The sequence below is a fragment of the Parambassis ranga genome, chromosome 14 (genome assembly GCF_900634625.1).
Source record: "Parambassis ranga chromosome 14, fParRan2.1, whole genome shotgun sequence".
Classification (NCBI taxonomy): domain Eukaryota; kingdom Metazoa; phylum Chordata; class Actinopteri; family Ambassidae; genus Parambassis; species Parambassis ranga.
In genome coordinates, this window is record NC_041034.1 from 17127133 (window position 1) to 17142997 (window position 15865).

The 15865-nt window shown below is 43.0% G+C and overlaps 2 protein-coding genes across 2 annotated transcripts; one reads left to right on the forward strand and one right to left on the reverse strand.

Annotated features, from left to right (window-relative positions):
- Nucleotides 1-398: 398 nt before the first annotated feature.
- On the forward strand, nucleotides 399-8560 carry ripk4 (receptor-interacting serine-threonine kinase 4). Its single transcript, XM_028422276.1, has 8 exons — nucleotides 399-691; nucleotides 2888-3179; nucleotides 3835-3983; nucleotides 4208-4257; nucleotides 5475-5633; nucleotides 5807-5922; nucleotides 6531-6768; nucleotides 6863-8560. Exons 1-8 carry the CDS (start codon nucleotides 504-506, stop codon nucleotides 8101-8103), a joined length of 2433 nt encoding a protein of 810 aa, XP_028278077.1. The 5' UTR covers nucleotides 399-503; the 3' UTR covers nucleotides 8104-8560.
- Nucleotides 8561-11597: 3037 nt separating this feature from the next.
- On the reverse strand, nucleotides 11598-14332 carry LOC114446575 (kelch-like protein 10). Its single transcript, XM_028422227.1, has 5 exons — nucleotides 14292-14332; nucleotides 13227-13710; nucleotides 12357-12935; nucleotides 12081-12230; nucleotides 11598-11963 (listed from the first exon to the last, which is right to left on the reverse strand). Exons 1-5 carry the CDS (start codon nucleotides 14315-14317, stop codon nucleotides 11598-11600), a joined length of 1605 nt encoding a protein of 534 aa, XP_028278028.1. The 5' UTR covers nucleotides 14318-14332.
- Nucleotides 14333-15865: the final 1533 nt, after the last annotated feature.

Consider the following 15865-nt stretch of genomic DNA (forward strand, 5'->3'; position numbering starts at 1 on the left):
AGTCCACACATTCTCAAGGCAATGGGTCAATATCACATAACCCACCTATTGTGAGGATTCATTCCTTCTCTTTACCCGAGGGAGCATTAGTGCGTTAATGGACAACAGTTGGACAAAGGTGTGTTTATGAAGCGGTGCATTCCTGGGTTCATGGATTCAGGCGTATTACAGAATCCATTCTCTGCTTGTTTTGGCAGATATATGAGAAGTTCAGGACTTCAGGGTGTCAAGAAAACAATTGTGTAAAAGCAAGATGCCTTATGGGCTGTCATGTTCCTTTACTGAACTTCTCTTCCCTGTGTTTCAAAACCAGGATGTGATGTCACAGCAGCAGGTCCGGCCCTCTTTTCACCTGAAGAGAGGGAGGGGCCACTCTGAGCTAGACAAGAGGAAAAACAAGGAAGAGCTCACAAGCGGGCAGGGAGGTATGTGTGTTCACTTACCCTGAATGTGACCTGGAGCCGAATAAAAAAGGAGTTTACTGTGCTGGTGGGTTCCATAACATGGATATGGATGTCCCAGACTCTCCACATGGGAATATGGGGCTGCTAAGGACCTTTGATTCTTCTGAGTTTGGCAACTGGGAGAAAATAGGCTCAGGTGGATTTGGACAAGTGTATAAAGTCCGGCACGTACAGTGGAAAACATGGCTGGCTATCAAAGTTCCTCCCTGCCTTCATGTGGATGACAAGTAAGTCACAGATGTTTAAACACATGTGTTATGTTGTCCTGGTGTTGAAGTTGTAGAATTCAGCTTCACATACTGACATAATGCTGTTTCTGTATTTTTTCAGGTGAGGTTTAGTTTTAGGTGTTAGTCTCTCAGGTGTATCTTTGGATAAGTGGTGTATGGGCAGGTAGGAGACTGATAGGGGCTCAGATTATGGAAAAGTGAACACCAGGTAACGTGTGACTCATTCTCAGCGAGTCAGTGCAGCTGTAAAGGCGCCTCAGCCGCAGACAAGAGGCCATGACTGCTGATCTGTGTTGCAGGCAGCGGTGACATGCTGATTCATCCCCAGGGCAAGTCTAAGTCTACATTGCTTAGGGTCATAGCTGTTTGCTTATTCCACATAGACCCCAATACATGAAAGGTTCACAGCTGACTTCCCCAATAGACAGTGATGCTATCTTACAGTGAGGGAGGGGCTCATTTAAATAACTTTTTATTTCAATCGAGTTTCCCCCAGGCCCTGCAAGAGATTACACACCCATTATTATTTGTATTTCTATTCTTATAAACAAAATGACAATAGGAGTTTGTATGTGTGTGTATTAGAGAGGGAGAGATGGGATGTGTGTGTGTGTGTGTGTGTGAGCTGCACTGCTGTGTGGGTGAGTGGTGTCAAGTTCTATGTAAGTTGTTACTGAATGTTGTACTGTCGAGGAGCAACCCACTATCAGTGGAAGTTTCCATTATTCTAAACTTTACACACACACACACACACACACACACACACACTGGCCACATCATAAACGCTACAATCTTAACGTATGAGGTTTATTCATTATTAAAAATGTAGACCAGCCATTTCTGCTTTATTCAGATTAGGCCCCTGGCATATATATATATATATATATATATATATATATATATATATATATATATATATATATATATATATATATATATATATATATATATATATATATATATATATATATATATATATATATATATATATATATATATATATATATATATATATATATATATATATATATATATATATATATATATATATATAAATCCCAGCTGTACTGTCAGATTATAATCTGGTTCCTGTCGCCAAAATATTTTGAACAGGAACTTTGAGGCCTGACATCCTCCCCCATTCTTGTGGTTCAACTTAAAGCATCCACTTATCACCTCCAAGCATCTGTAAAGCACATAAACATTCATTTGACTGCAGCCTTCATTGACCCACACGTAACAACCAGCAGCAGCGACTCAAAGGCACCTTTGTTTGTCTGTGTTGCAGGCTGCCGCTGTGTGCCACAGACAATATAAGAAGCTGCATAACCGGTCCTGCCGGGCCTCTCTGTTAAAGCAGGGACATTGTTTGGTTCTGAAGAGCTGCATAGGAGCACTTTGGATTAGATGAAGGATTTAGCAAGCAAGTGCTTGTCCATTCTCTTTTCCTTGTCCTCACCATAAAGGACAAGTACGGCCAGACCTCCTTCTATTGACTCTCCAAGAAATATGATACACCTCATCTCATCTCATTTCATTTCACTAATGGCAGAAAAACAGAATTCCCAGTCCAGCTCACCTCATTCTGCCTTTGAAGCAGATTCCCATGAAGAGGGGAGTTTTATCTGTTCCCATCTGCCCTCATTAGGAGACTTCATTTTCAAAGCAACCTGTGCTTGAGAAATGTGTGCTGAGGTCATGAATGAGCTGCACGGTTGTGTTTGAGGTATGTCAGCAGGGCCGGTGGACTGATAAAGGTTGCTGTGCAAAGGTTGAGCAACAGAGAAGTAGAGCCTGCTGTGCTCTCCGGAGTATTCCAGGCTGGAATGTCCTCCGAGCCTTAACAGAAGTGCTTAAGAGCATGATCCACATACTCAGGATGAACACCAGTAAATGAATCACAGATATCTGCAGAGGCTTTCATTCTCCAAGGTTGATGCTGACAAACATTATGCTAAGCTAAGGATGAGGTGTAATGCGCTGGAATTTGGGTGAGGACAAAAGACATTTTTCATATATTCCAGCTTAAAGAGTGAAGCATGATCTCAGCATCATCAGGTTAATGTTTAATGAGGGAAGGTTTGATAACTAACCAGAAGATGTGGTTAAAAGCAACATGACCTAAATACCTACGGTCTGATTTTAGCTGCTGTGTGTGCAAAATTTCACAACTTAAACATTTCTTTACCTCAGGGACCGTTCTGAGCTCCTGGAGGAGGCTAAGAAGATGGAGGCGGCCAAGTTCCGATACGTCCTCCCTGTGTATGGGATCTGCGAGGACCCGCAAGGTCTTGTCATGGAGTACATGGAGACCGGATCCTTGGAGACGCTGCTGGCCACAGAGCCACTGCCATGGGAGCTCCGCTTCCGTATCATCCATGAGACAGCGGTGGGAATGAACTTCCTGCACTGCATGAACCCACCGCTGCTCCACCTGGACCTGAAACCGGCCAACATCCTGCTGGACGCACACTACCATGTCAAGGTAAAGTAACTTCCTCACAAGCACCTTTTGATATTTGTCTCTGGGGGTAATGTAAGTGTTTAGTTTCTCTCTCTCTCTCTCTATATATATATATATATATATATATATATATATATATATATATATATTTATATACTTGATAAAATGATTGTTGCTGAGAAACAGACGTGACATGAGGTCCGCCCAGTGCTCCTTCAGTCATTTCTTTTAGGAGGATTTTTCAGCTGTGAGCTTTTTTTTTGTTCCCTTTCATCTTTTCTAAAATGATAGCCCTGCACACGCTCTGAGCAGACAGGTGTCCCTTGGCCTCCGTCCAACCTCCACACAGCATGTGATGGGTGGGAACCACCGCTTCTGGAGTTTAATACCTGGATGTAAACACCTCACCCGGGCTTGTCCCGACAGGAATAATTTAGCTCCTAATAAATCTCCCTCAGTGAATAAGTGTGTGTGGGAGGGTGTGCGCTCCTCAACACAAATGTGAAGGGCCTCTCCTCTCCTACAGGCTGAGACATGGCTGCTTTGCCCTCATAATACCACAGAGTGCACATAATGAGAGCCTAGCTGCCTGTCAAACTCAGCGGACAAAGTTAGTCATCTCTGCCAGCGGGGTATTCCAAGTTTGAGGGTCTTATCTGATCTCTTTCTCTTCCAGATATCTGATTTTGGCCTGGCCCGGTGGAATGGGCTGTCACGGGCTGATGACATCAGCAGAGATGGCTTCTGCGGCACCATTGCCTACCTGCCGCCGGAGAGCATCATAGAGAAGGACAGAGTGTCGGACACCAAGCATGATGTATACAGGTTAGTTTTTTTGTGAGCCCTGCTGCTGCCCTGGTGACTGTTGTATGTTCAGTTGAGGTCTGACTCATACAGTCATTCATCATCACTGAAAGGATTAAAAACATTCCATACAAAGCATAGGCAATCCAAATCAGCCAGAGCAGTGTGAATATATCAGACAGTAGCTGTATTATTTTGGAGGTTTTTCATGGATATATTTTCATTTTATTTTAACCACTTTCCAGTTTCTCCATTGTGATCTGGGGGATTCTCACACAGAAGAAACCTTATCAAGGTGAGTACACAAAAGCCCAAAAACCTTGATCATGGGAAATGTAAACCTGGGTGCTGGATCAGTAATACATGCTTTGACTTCTGATCTCAGGTTTGCAGCTAAAGTGTACTAATTGGTGATAATTAGCATTTGCTAATGAATAAACTGTAAACATCACATTATTTAAGTAGATTTTTTAAAGTTGAAATCCAATTTATACTTTATAACTCCACAGTCTTGCAGACACAAAAATCATCAGGCAGCCTCACACAAACATAAAGTTGGTTTGAAGGAGCGCCAAAGTGTTTTAGAATTCCCCTAGCCTAAGTGGGAAGTCTAAGGATCACCAAGACAGTAATAGTTCAGGTATTTGTCTGCACTTAAGCAGTGGATCAGCAAAACAAAATAAGTTATTTGAAGCTTTGTTTTACAAATATTTCTTAATATTTTGAACCTTAACTTCCACATTATGAAAATTTAAACTCTAATGAGTCTGACTTTTTCAGAGTCTTTACTTCCAATACTGTTTGTTTTTTTTGTTATACCAGTTTCTAATCAAGAAAAATCTTTCATCGTTTCCCGTAAACACAAGGTGATCATGCAGGTTTCACATTTAGAGGTGTGTATCTGTGTAGCTGCAGTCTAGTCAGACTGGCAGGCTGTGTTTTTTTTGTTTGTATTTTTTTTTCCCAGGCATATCAGATAGCGGTGCACTTTTAATAGACCAGTGTCTAGAAAGGGTGGCTTGGATGGCACTGGCACCACCTACGTTGATCCAGACATAATTAAAAAGTGAGAAATGGCCTGGTTACCGTCCCTTCCCATCTTTCTCCTTCACCTGCTAAACTGTATTATGACTACAATAGGAGCTAAAGCAACTGTAATTAAAGCCTCTACTTGTTTGTTCTGAGTCATTGGCTGGCTGATCCCACTGTCAGATAGAAAGAGGCCAGAGCAGCAACTTGAAGAGCTTTTTCCCTGTTGCTCCCATGGGAAACAGCACACACTCCCCTACCTGCACACACAGGAGGATGGTGATAACGCTCACTATCTGTAAAGGCACTGGCGCCAAGCTATGTAACCATACATGTTGTAACATGTGACTAATGAACACAGGTCAAGCCATTTGTATACATCTTCAAACCTCGTCAGGAAACACATAAGAGCAGATTGATTATGTGATAAGCTGGTTTGTAGGTGATAAAACTAAAGCATTCCTCTACATTTTTTCCTCTCAGGAGAGAACAATATTCTGCAGTTAATGGTGAAGGTGGTGAAAGGAGTGCGTCCAGACCTGGGAGCGGTGCCACGATGTCGACCTTCAGCCTGTGCAGGTTTCCTGAGCCTCATGCAGCGCTGCTGGGCCACAAACCCCAAAGCCAGACCCAGCTTCCAGGGTAAGTTATGACCACGTTATTGTAATAACAGCACGGAACACATGTGATCTCATGCCTTGAACGACCTATTTTCACCCTTTCTTTCCTTTTAAATACACCGTTGCATGTCTTTTGTATCCCTTAATCCCACCGTGCTGTCGCTGAAACCTGACCCAGAGCTCTCGCCCTTACAGAAATCACATCTGAAGCCGAGGAGCTCTGCTCTAAACCTCAAGACGAACCCAAGACGCCTACTTTATCCACATCAGAGCCAGAGCCCATGTCCCCTAACCCACTTAGCAATGGCCAGGTATGACATGAACAGCACCACATTTTCAGGTTTTTCATGAAAAAGCCCTGCTTTTCAGCAATGTTTACCCTTTTTAGCCTTAGTTGACTATTTTAAGCAATCTTTCTTTGACCATAATGTCTGTTTTCACTTGCGTCTCTTCTTTGTAGCATTTATCTCATTTATATATACATTTTTCTGTTAATGTATATATAAATGAGTTAATGTATAACTATCGCACCAGACAAGTTGGGGCTTATCTTTAAAGGCTTTGCTCCAGACGTGATTATGACTTTATAAGTCATATGTTTGATCCTGAACAACTGTTGCATCACAAATGAGGAATGTTGACTGATGGGATTGTTTAACCTGTGGGCCACATTGTCGCTTCCATTGGTGTTTTCTGCTGCGTACGTGACTAAAAACAAACATCCTGCTCAAGGGTAGTGACAGCCGTTTCTTAATCATAGCTGTTTTCAACTTCCGTATATGTTCAAGTGATTTCAACAACACTGAGTAAAGAATTTTGAGTGCTGGCTACACAAATATAATGGAATGTCCAGTATGTGAAAGAACACCTTGTTTAAATAGCGCATGCTTACCTGTTTTTTTTTTTTTTTGCTCTACAGGTTAATGACAAACCAGTGCGTCCGAAGTCTGCCATGTTGCCGGAAAAAGATTACAGCCTGTCAGAGCTGCTGAGCCAGGTGGATTCTGGGATCTCTAGGAGCTTTGATCGAGTGAAAGAGGAGAGCTGCCACAGCAAGGAGAACACCTGCAAGAGACTGTCTGGCATCTCCTCCGCAGATTCAGCCTTTTCCTCCCAAGACTCCATCACTCTGTCCTTTGAGAAAGAAAACACATTTGGTAAGAGCTGATCAAAGACCTACAACTGGAATTGAAATTTGTGTAGACCCGAAAAACAGATGTAGATCTTAGATCTTTTTCTTTCCTACCCCAGATTCTGCTGAGGTCCAGAAGCGGAAGCTGTGTGACGCTATAAGGACCAAAGACACTGCCAAGCTGATGAAGATCCTCCAGCCTCAGGACGTTGACCTCCTTCTCGATGGAGGAGGCAGCCTGCTCCACTATGCCATTACCTTGGCTAATGAGGAGGCTGTCAAGTTCCTCCTTTTGAACAACGCCAATCCCAACCTTGCGAACGCCCGCGGATCCACACCTCTCCATTTGGCCACAGAGAAGCACATGAAGCTGCTGGCAGAACTTCTCCTTGGTCGGCGCAGCACAAATGTGAACGCCAAAGATGAGGACCAGTACACAGCTTTGCACTGGGCAGCTCAGAAAGGAGATGAGGCCATCACGCGTCTGCTGCTGGACAAGGGGGCCGGCATCAATGAGACCGATGGTCAGGGACGTACACCAGCTCATGTGGCCTGTCAGCACGGCCAGGAGAATGTGTTTCGGGTGCTGCTAAGCCGTGGTGCAGATGTTCAAGTCAAGGGCAAAGACAACTGGACGGCACTTCATTTGGCTGCATGGCAGGGGCATCTGGGCATTGTCAAGCTGCTCATCAAGCAGGCTGGCGCCGATGTGGATGGGCAAACAACAGATGGCCGCACACCGCTGCATCTGGCATCCCAGAGGGGGCAGTACAGAGTGGCACGAATCTTGATTGAGCTGGGAGCGAATGTCCACATGATGTCAGCGGGGTTAAACACCCCGCTACACGTGGCGGCAGAAACAGGTCATACCAGCACATCTCGCCTCCTAATTAAACATCAGGCAGATATTCATGCCCAGAATGCCCATGGACTCACCCCTCTTCACCTGGCTTCCCAGCGGGGTCACCTGGCCACAGTCAAAATGTTGATAGAAGAGGGTGCAGACGCCTACAGATCCAACCAGGCTCTGCGCACACCCTGCCACCTGGCTGCCGAGAGCGGCCACTGCGAAGTCCTCAAAGAGCTGCTGCTCCACTGTCCGGATGGCGGCGCCCTGTCGGACGAGCAGGGCCTCACCCCGTTACACCTGGCGGTGCAAGGTGGATACTCAAACGTCATTACTATGCTGCTGCCACAGGACTTAGTTACAGAGAGCTTGGAGCAACCAGCACCTGAAGAGCCTGGATCATCAGAGACCAGGCAGCTGCAGAGGAAAGTTGTCATTCTCAAACTGACAGAGCACAACGACAAAGACTGCCCACTGCCCAGCAGCTCACACTGCGCCTCAGCACCGTGCTAACAGGAGCAGAGACATTGCTAAAACTGTACAGAACTATCTTCGTTTTTTTTCTGCTCCTCTGCTGCCTCAGTGTCAGATAGGGGTGCTCATTCCAGGCTTTTTTTTTTTTTACTTAAAAGCTCTTTGAGCCCTGTAGGCATTCCATAATGTTCAAACAAGCTTCGATGTAAATATGTACACTGTAAATAGAAAGTTTTACAACTGTGTTGTGTTTTTTTTTTACTTTTTTACTTAAGATGTTTTACTTAACAAGCATTGTATCAGACCTTTAACTGGAACACATTTGGAGACTTTTTTTTATTCAATTCAGTTTTATTTATACAGCACATTTTACAATCAGAATTGTCTCAAAGCACTTCACAGAGACCCAGCCTATAGCAGCAGAGCTATGCTAAAAGTTAAAAATTTATCAGCTCTATGGTAACTATGTATCATCCATTAAAACTTTTTAAAGTGAGTTTGAACTTTTGCTTGTTATTTTGTACACACCACTACAATTTCTAAAACAAAAACAAAATTTGTACCGTTTCATTTGAGAAACGAGAGAGGATGAGGAGAGAGAATGGTTAGATGGGTTTGAATTCAATATCATTTTTAATTCTGAAAACAGAACCCATTGATCATTTGAAAGTTGAATGCAACACCGAGAATGACAAAGACTTTATCACTAATAAATATTGTGTAATATAACTGAACCTCTGCACTGTTCTGCTTTTGAGGTTTCATTGGTTTTTAATTTATAAAGTGTTTGATTTCTCTCAGAGAACAACACAACTTGTTGCTGCTCCACCTGCACGTGTGCAGACATTATCGTCCTTCATGTCGGGCAGAGTTGGCATGTCTGTATCTGCAGCCTCACCTGGAGTGTTATTATTTTTATACTTCTACTCAACAACGTGTGCAGTTTGGCACAGACCATGGGAACTGCCCCTGAGGGGGATCACAGGCCGTGAGATGATGGATGAGTGAGAAGGGGTGCTGATGCACTACCTGCATTTCCAGCCTGTTGGCTAATTCCTTAGACCACTTTAACTTTTCATTGCTCGCTAAAACCAACATGCCATATCTGACGCCTTAAGGGCTCGGCTTTTCGTAACCTGAGCAACTCGGTGCGGGTGGCTGGCGGTTGTAATTGTCCTGTTTTTATAGCTCGTGTTTGAAGAGACCCAGAAAATGACAATGTGAAATGTGTGTAATCTGAGGCCTCTGTTTCGTGTACACTTCACTCTACCCTGCCTGTGGCCTGGTGATCTGTCTGAACTCCAGCTATGGGGAAGATAATGCGCTCTTGTTGCCCAATCTCAGCTCACATGTCCTGTCAGGGCTGCTGCTTCGATTCACTGGTAGGTTAGGTTTGTGTTGTAAATGAACATTCAGTATTGTGTTTTTGGCCATACAGTTGTTTGTGTGACATTGAAAGCAACAGTTTTCAGTTACAGCAAATATGTGAGCTGCAGAGCTGCTGGCAGAAAAACCATGAAAAGAGTCCAAGAAAGGTTTCTGATGCTCCAGATACAACTCTGAGCTCAGAGGAAGGGTTACAGGATTACAGAGAGAGACAGCCACAACACCACATGAGATAACTTGCTCAATCACTCATAAATACAAAGACAATTCCAAGACAATATTCCATTATTTAGCTAGAAATACTGTATTTCATTGTTTTTACTAAACAATGACAAGTAAAAAAAAACATCTATTCTAGATAACTATAATTAATAAGGCCCTCAGTCTCTTAAAATCACAGGCAGAGCTACAAACAGACCCCGTTCTATAAAATCACCCAATTTATACAAAAAACATATCCTAAATATTGTAATAAATGTGCAATAATGGATCAAAGAAATGAAGTCATAGAGGGTCTATAATTAAGACATGAGTGCCTATTTTCTGCTTTTGAGAACTAGTGTCATTTTCTGAGGAATACTGTCTCTCCATATGTTTTTTTAGTAAGTCAACTGTTTTCCAATCTGTGGACTGTTTTAACTATTTCAGTTTCAGTTTTTCTAGAGTAGAGTAGATGACAGTCAGATATAAGTATCTCATTTCAAGAACATGGGGACGTTTAGTTGTTTGTGTCTTTTTCTTTTTTCCGACATACATGAGTCACTGCCTCGTTGTTGTTTTAGTCACTTGTCTGCAGTTTAGAGTTCAGCCTGATGAATGATGGCTGCAGTCAGTCCAGTTCCAACCATCACACTACATGTTGCCTCAGTTGAGAGAAAGCACCCTGGGGCTCCAGAGGCTGCAGTTCAATAGGTACACACAAATGAATCCTGGATTCTTTTTGCTGCATTTTTGCATCATTTTCTGAGATTTAAGTGTGTAAGTGTAAGTCAATTTATATATATATATATATCCAAAGGTTTGGTCTGAGTTGGGAAAGGCTTTTCAATTTGCGCCCCCCTCTGCTTGGAATCTTTTGCAAAATGTTTTAAAATTGAAGGAACTGCCCTTTAAAAAGATTTTAAATGACAAGGAAGTTGTCATTTTCTGTATTGTTTTTAATATTTCATAATCTGTAGGTTTTATATTGATGTTTTATCTGACTCTGTTGGCTTCTAAATTTTAATTGAGGCTTGACATGTTTTATATTGAGCTGCTGCCTAGCTTGGCCAGGGCACTCTTGTAAAAGTGATTTTTAATCTCAATGAGTCTCTCTCCTGGTAAAATAAAGGTTAAATAAAACTAGAAAAAGGCATTTCCTGAAGAAACTGCAAGTTTGATTGCTGCAGCTGAAGCATGAATTGCTGGAGAATCAGAACAATTCAGAGCTGTGTATGCCTCTGTGTGTCAGCCTGTCACCATGGTAACAGCAGAGGAGACCTCAAAAACCACTCCAACTTTGAGAACTTTGCCTGGCGTGTGAAAACGATTCGGAATTAGAAAATTCTGAATACAGGTTTGATAGAGCAGCATCTAATGAGCGTTTTAAGACTAAACTGGAGTCTGTTGCTTGAAATTTGTAGGAGGAGATACATTTGGCAGATGACCGTTGTTGAAGGGCTCTGAAATCAGCAAAAGTAAATAAAAACTGTCGTAGACTGTAATTTTAAAAAATGTCTACCATAGCTGCTGGATGTGAGCGACTATTAGGTAAAAAATACATCTGTGAATTTGTTTTGTTCAGGTGAAAACAACTTAGCCTGTCAAACTTTGAACATTGTTTCATGATGTTCAATCAGATAACTGATCCGCACATAAATAGTAGTGTTTTAATGGTACACTCCTTTTACCAAGGAGAAAGTGCTTCATTTGATAATTCAAAGGTAATTGACACTAAGTCAGAGAGAGCTCATGGTCACAAACAGTACCATACTGTATGGTGGATGGGACAGGTCTAGTAATCCAGATGTGTACAGCCTAACTGCGAGCCTAAAACATACATGCAGACTGCATAAGAGCGATATAAACAGATGATATACATGTATAGCCAGGTACTGTGACAGTATTGTTACATCACTTTAGACATTTATTCATTCATTCATTCATAATTATACAAGATTTTCTTCTAAATACATATCTTCGCGGTCTGGTTGTCTAATTTGCAGAAAATCACGAGGGATGGTGTAGTCGGCCATGTTGGGAAGACCAGAAAGCACACAGCAGCTCAGAGCGCTGCGGCCGACGTCCATGTCGCAGGCCTCAGACCACTCATTCGTCTCACTGTCATAGTACTCAACATTAGAGGTGGTGGAGAAGCCATCGAAGCCCCCGAAAACAAAGAGCCGGTCCTCAACTACTTCAATGCCAAAGCTGCTGCGGGGGGTCATCATGGAGGACACATTGTGCCAGGTGTTGGTGTGAGGGTTGTAGACCTCAGCAGTCTGCAGACGGTCTGTTCCATCGAAGCCACCAACCTTTGGAGTCAAAGATGAGAAGAAGCTGCATCACATATCAATTCAATTGTCACATAAAAAAGTAGCCGCTTTAAACCGCTGATGAAAGCTGGTCACACATTTCTTTCATGCGCTTACTGCATAAACATGGTTGTCGTATGCAATGACTCCTACTCCACTGCGCCGGCTGCTCATGGGAGAGATCAGAGTCCACTGGTTGGTCTCTGGGTTGTAGCACTCTGCTGTTTGCAGATACTCACTCCCGTTAAATCCACCACATATGTAAATCTGAATACAAAAAAAGGGGGGGGGGCACACAATAAGAAATCGTCATATTTGTTGGCTCAAACTGGCAGCAGTGTTTTGTAAACAAATCTTTCTGTTCTCTGGTATGTTCCATTGTGTTCCACCCACCTGGCCGTTGAGTGCTGTGCAACTGGCGTCGCTCCGCTGCTCATGCATGGGTGCAATTTCAAGCCACTGGTTGGTTTCTGGCTGGTAGAACTCAGCACTGCTGAGACGTGTGTGCCCATCATAGCCTCCCATGGCATAGATGCACCAATTCAGCACAGTCACACTCACAAAACAGCGACGATAGTGCATCGGTGCCACCTCTTGCCACATCTGTGTGCTCAGGTCAAACCTGCGCACACTATTGAATTGCTCCACCTGGTCACTGCCACCAACACAGTAGACATACCCACCGAGGTAGGCTGCACCATGATGGGCGCGAGGAAGCTCCAAAAAGTTTGTTGTGTTCATCCAGTGATTTGCACGGATGTCAAATGCCTCGATTTCATTAGTTGGACCACTGTTGCTCCAGCCTCCGATGGCCAATAGGACGGCAGAAGGCAGACGAGGCCGACCGAGGAATATGTCTTTGTATTCGATGACCTCAGAGACCATGGCCTGGCACGCCAAGTTGTCCGTCACCAGCTTATTGGACAGCACATGACTCTGTATGTACTCTGTAGGCATCATGCTCAGCCTGACCTACAACAATACAGAGAATAAAGAGGACATAACAGTCAGAAAATCACAATAAATACAACAAGTAAAACGATAAAATAATGGTCAGTTATTTGAAATGCTATTAGCAACCGGGACAAGCGAGGCCTTCATTCTCTTTGTTCTCCATCATGGCAGTCAGATGGACTGAGCTCTCTTTGAAGTCTTATCTTTCATATATTTTTTTCATTACTCTCATTACTCTCTACTCTTCAGTCACTGTCTTGAAATAGATTAACCTATAAAGTGAAAATTATAATGTAAAATATAAAGTACCTCTGACAAGAGAAAAGCTGCGTATCCTTCTCGTTCCTGAGGTTCATGTGTGATCCACCGAATGATGGCCTCAAACACAGCTGCCTCCTGTCTCACATTGAGGTCATCACTGCTGATGATGTCAATGACATCCTGGGCAGAGAGCTGCAGGAACTCTTCGCCAAAAGCCACTTCCTCAAAGTGACTGAGGACGTAGTGGAAAGCCTTGAGGTGCAGTTCAGGGGCGTGGTAGGTTTTTGTGAACTGCCAGATGCCGACGCAGTTGTCTGGGCAGAGCGTCTTTTCAAAAAAGTTGCAGCATATTTGCACCAGCGTCACTATATTGAGGTAATCAGCTGCCATGAAAAGCCTCTGTGCATTGGACTCTGTCACATTAACAGAGCCGGTGTATGCAAACTCAATGATGAGCTCCATCATGTCTGAGGATATGTCAGGGATACTGAAGACATTCTTGTCAGGTTCAGACCAGCGTGCGAAGAGAGCTCTGAAAGAAAACGTTCCACAACATTATACACCACTTTATGCATTTCAGTTTTTTAAAACAGATACAAACATTAGTCACTAAGTCACTGGTGGATTTATGGGTAACTTTATTCAACAGTCTAGTTAAATGTCTAAATCTGATTGCTGTAACATTATCTAATTCACTTTTAACTTCTAAACTATACATCAAGTTTAAGTTTAAAGTAAAATAAGTTTGAGCCTATAGAGGGAGAAATCACTATTAGATGCTTTAATGTCAACATGTCAAACATGTCCTATCACCCCAGTCCCACCTGGGGCCAGCAGATTAACACACACTTGTTCACCGGTTGTTTTTGTCATGTTAAAACATTAAAAACTGCTGCTGCTTTCGTTATGAGGTCAGGCTGACATTTTCCCCAGCAGTTGACTAGTCATCACAACAATATCAGCAAACTCGCTGAAACACTGTAAGCTATAAAAAAATATCATAATATTGTGGTGACAAGATTGCATTGAATAATCTCCAACACTCGCATCATTTTTGTCTCCCTGTTTAAAGGTTACTAACACATTAATTTAAAATTGAGATAATCAGTTCACCTGAAGTAAGGGGTGCAGCTTGCCATGATGACTTTGTGGATTGTAAAGTCAACCTCCTCCACCTTGATGACAGCATCACAGAACAGCCCCTGCTCGAGGAGATCCTTATACACTACAGTCTGGTCTTGTTGACTCATGTTGACTTTTTTTTCTGATGTTTTTGACCTCTGTGTGTCTTTCTTGCCTGTCCCCTATCAGTACAGAACACTTTAGTTACAATTACATCACATCACCATGGAGACCACTATACATTAGACACGTTGGGGGGGCGGGGGGGGGGGGGGGGGGTGGCGCCGTTACCTTACCTTGCCCAAGGTGCCCTTTTGTCAAGTGATTTTATTTTATTTTATTTTATACCATTATTGCGTGTGACAGTCAGTCTGTGTGGTCCAAAATAATAGTAAATGAACCGATATAATAATAACTTAGCTCTACATTGGTCGGTCACATGATCCACGATGTGCCCTCTCTGCCCTGTGGTGCCCTGTAGCTGAGCGCTGCTAAGCTGGGAGGCAGTCGGCCTTTGCTGGTGGAGATACTGAGGGAACAAACTGCTGGTCAGATAAGCAGGTTCTGCAGCGCCAGTTTGTGTTTGTGCATGTTGTAGTTTTCTAGGATGACTGACAAAGTGAAGTGAGCCATGAGCGTCCAGTGTGACATCTGACTGCACACACCTCTAACAAGTTTTAGCCGCCAGTTAACCAGACAACTGACAGCACTGCACACTTACAGCTGTAGCAATTAGCGACCTATCAGCCAGTCAGAAAAAATTATTTCTTGTTGCCAGGTGAGGTCTGAGATTCAGCCGCAAGCACACCGCACAGCAGATGTTATGGCATATAGGGCAAGCCAGGAGTGAGAGATGGAGCGATATTGATCCTCCCTTTGTGTTTCAGTCACTTCATTTGAACTGCTTGTGTGTGCTGATCAACACAAGCAGACAAATCAGCACAGATTTATGGTGAACTAAGTTAGCTGTTAAGAGTAATCTGTTTCTAATCTGTTTAATTAATGTGTTTTTTGAAGTCTGTCTCTAAAATCTGACAGTCCAGCTGATGGTCTCATTGGGAATACAGCGAAACAGAAATGTGGTTTTTGTGGTTAAAATCATGGTTGCGCAGAGGTTAAAAACTAATAGATGTAAACATATTCTGTTCTAATAACCTGTTAGTGTAGTACCACCATGAGGTTGACAAAACTGTTTCGTTTTCAGTTGGTTTTGTATTTGACATCATTGCTTAAAATAAATAAGAAGGAAGGCGCTAGTGAACACAGACGGAGTAGACGTGTTTCTCTTGAGCTCCTCTCTAACTTTTGAATACTTCGGTCATAAATGTAATATTTCTCACGGTATTTCTTACGGTTGACAATTTTTCACTGTAACTGCGTCTTGAAGGACACAAGATGCAAAACCATCAAAACCTCCAAAGATTGATCGTGGAGGACAGCGAGATAAGGAACCGGAGGAGGCTGAAGCACTAGCCAAGCTAACTGAGCACGAGGCATTTCCAGACCCAGCCAGCGGCTGAACCAACAAATATCCTTCTGGACATACAAAATATGAGTAAGAAAAT

Excerpts from the sequence above, each read along its gene's own strand:
- ripk4 (XM_028422276.1), top strand. The coding sequence starts at position 504 with ATGGATATGGATGTCCCAGACTCTCCACATGGGAATATGGGGCTGCTA. Across the intron at positions 3,180-3,834 it reads ACGCACACTACCATGTCAAG|ATATCTGATTTTGGCCTGGC; the intron begins GTAAAGTAACTT and ends TTTCTCTTCCAG. Across the intron at positions 5,634-5,806 it reads AGCCAGACCCAGCTTCCAGG|AAATCACATCTGAAGCCGAG; the intron begins GTAAGTTATGAC and ends TCGCCCTTACAG.
- LOC114446575 (XM_028422227.1), bottom strand. The coding sequence starts at position 14,317 with ATGGCAAGCTGCACCCCTTACTTCAG. Across the intron at positions 13,711-14,291 it reads AGCTGCACCCCTTACTTCAG|AGCTCTCTTCGCACGCTGGT; the intron begins GTGAACTGATTA and ends GTTTTCTTTCAG. Across the intron at positions 12,936-13,226 it reads CAGCTTTTCTCTTGTCAGAG|GTCAGGCTGAGCATGATGCC; the intron begins GTACTTTATATT and ends GTATTGTTGTAG.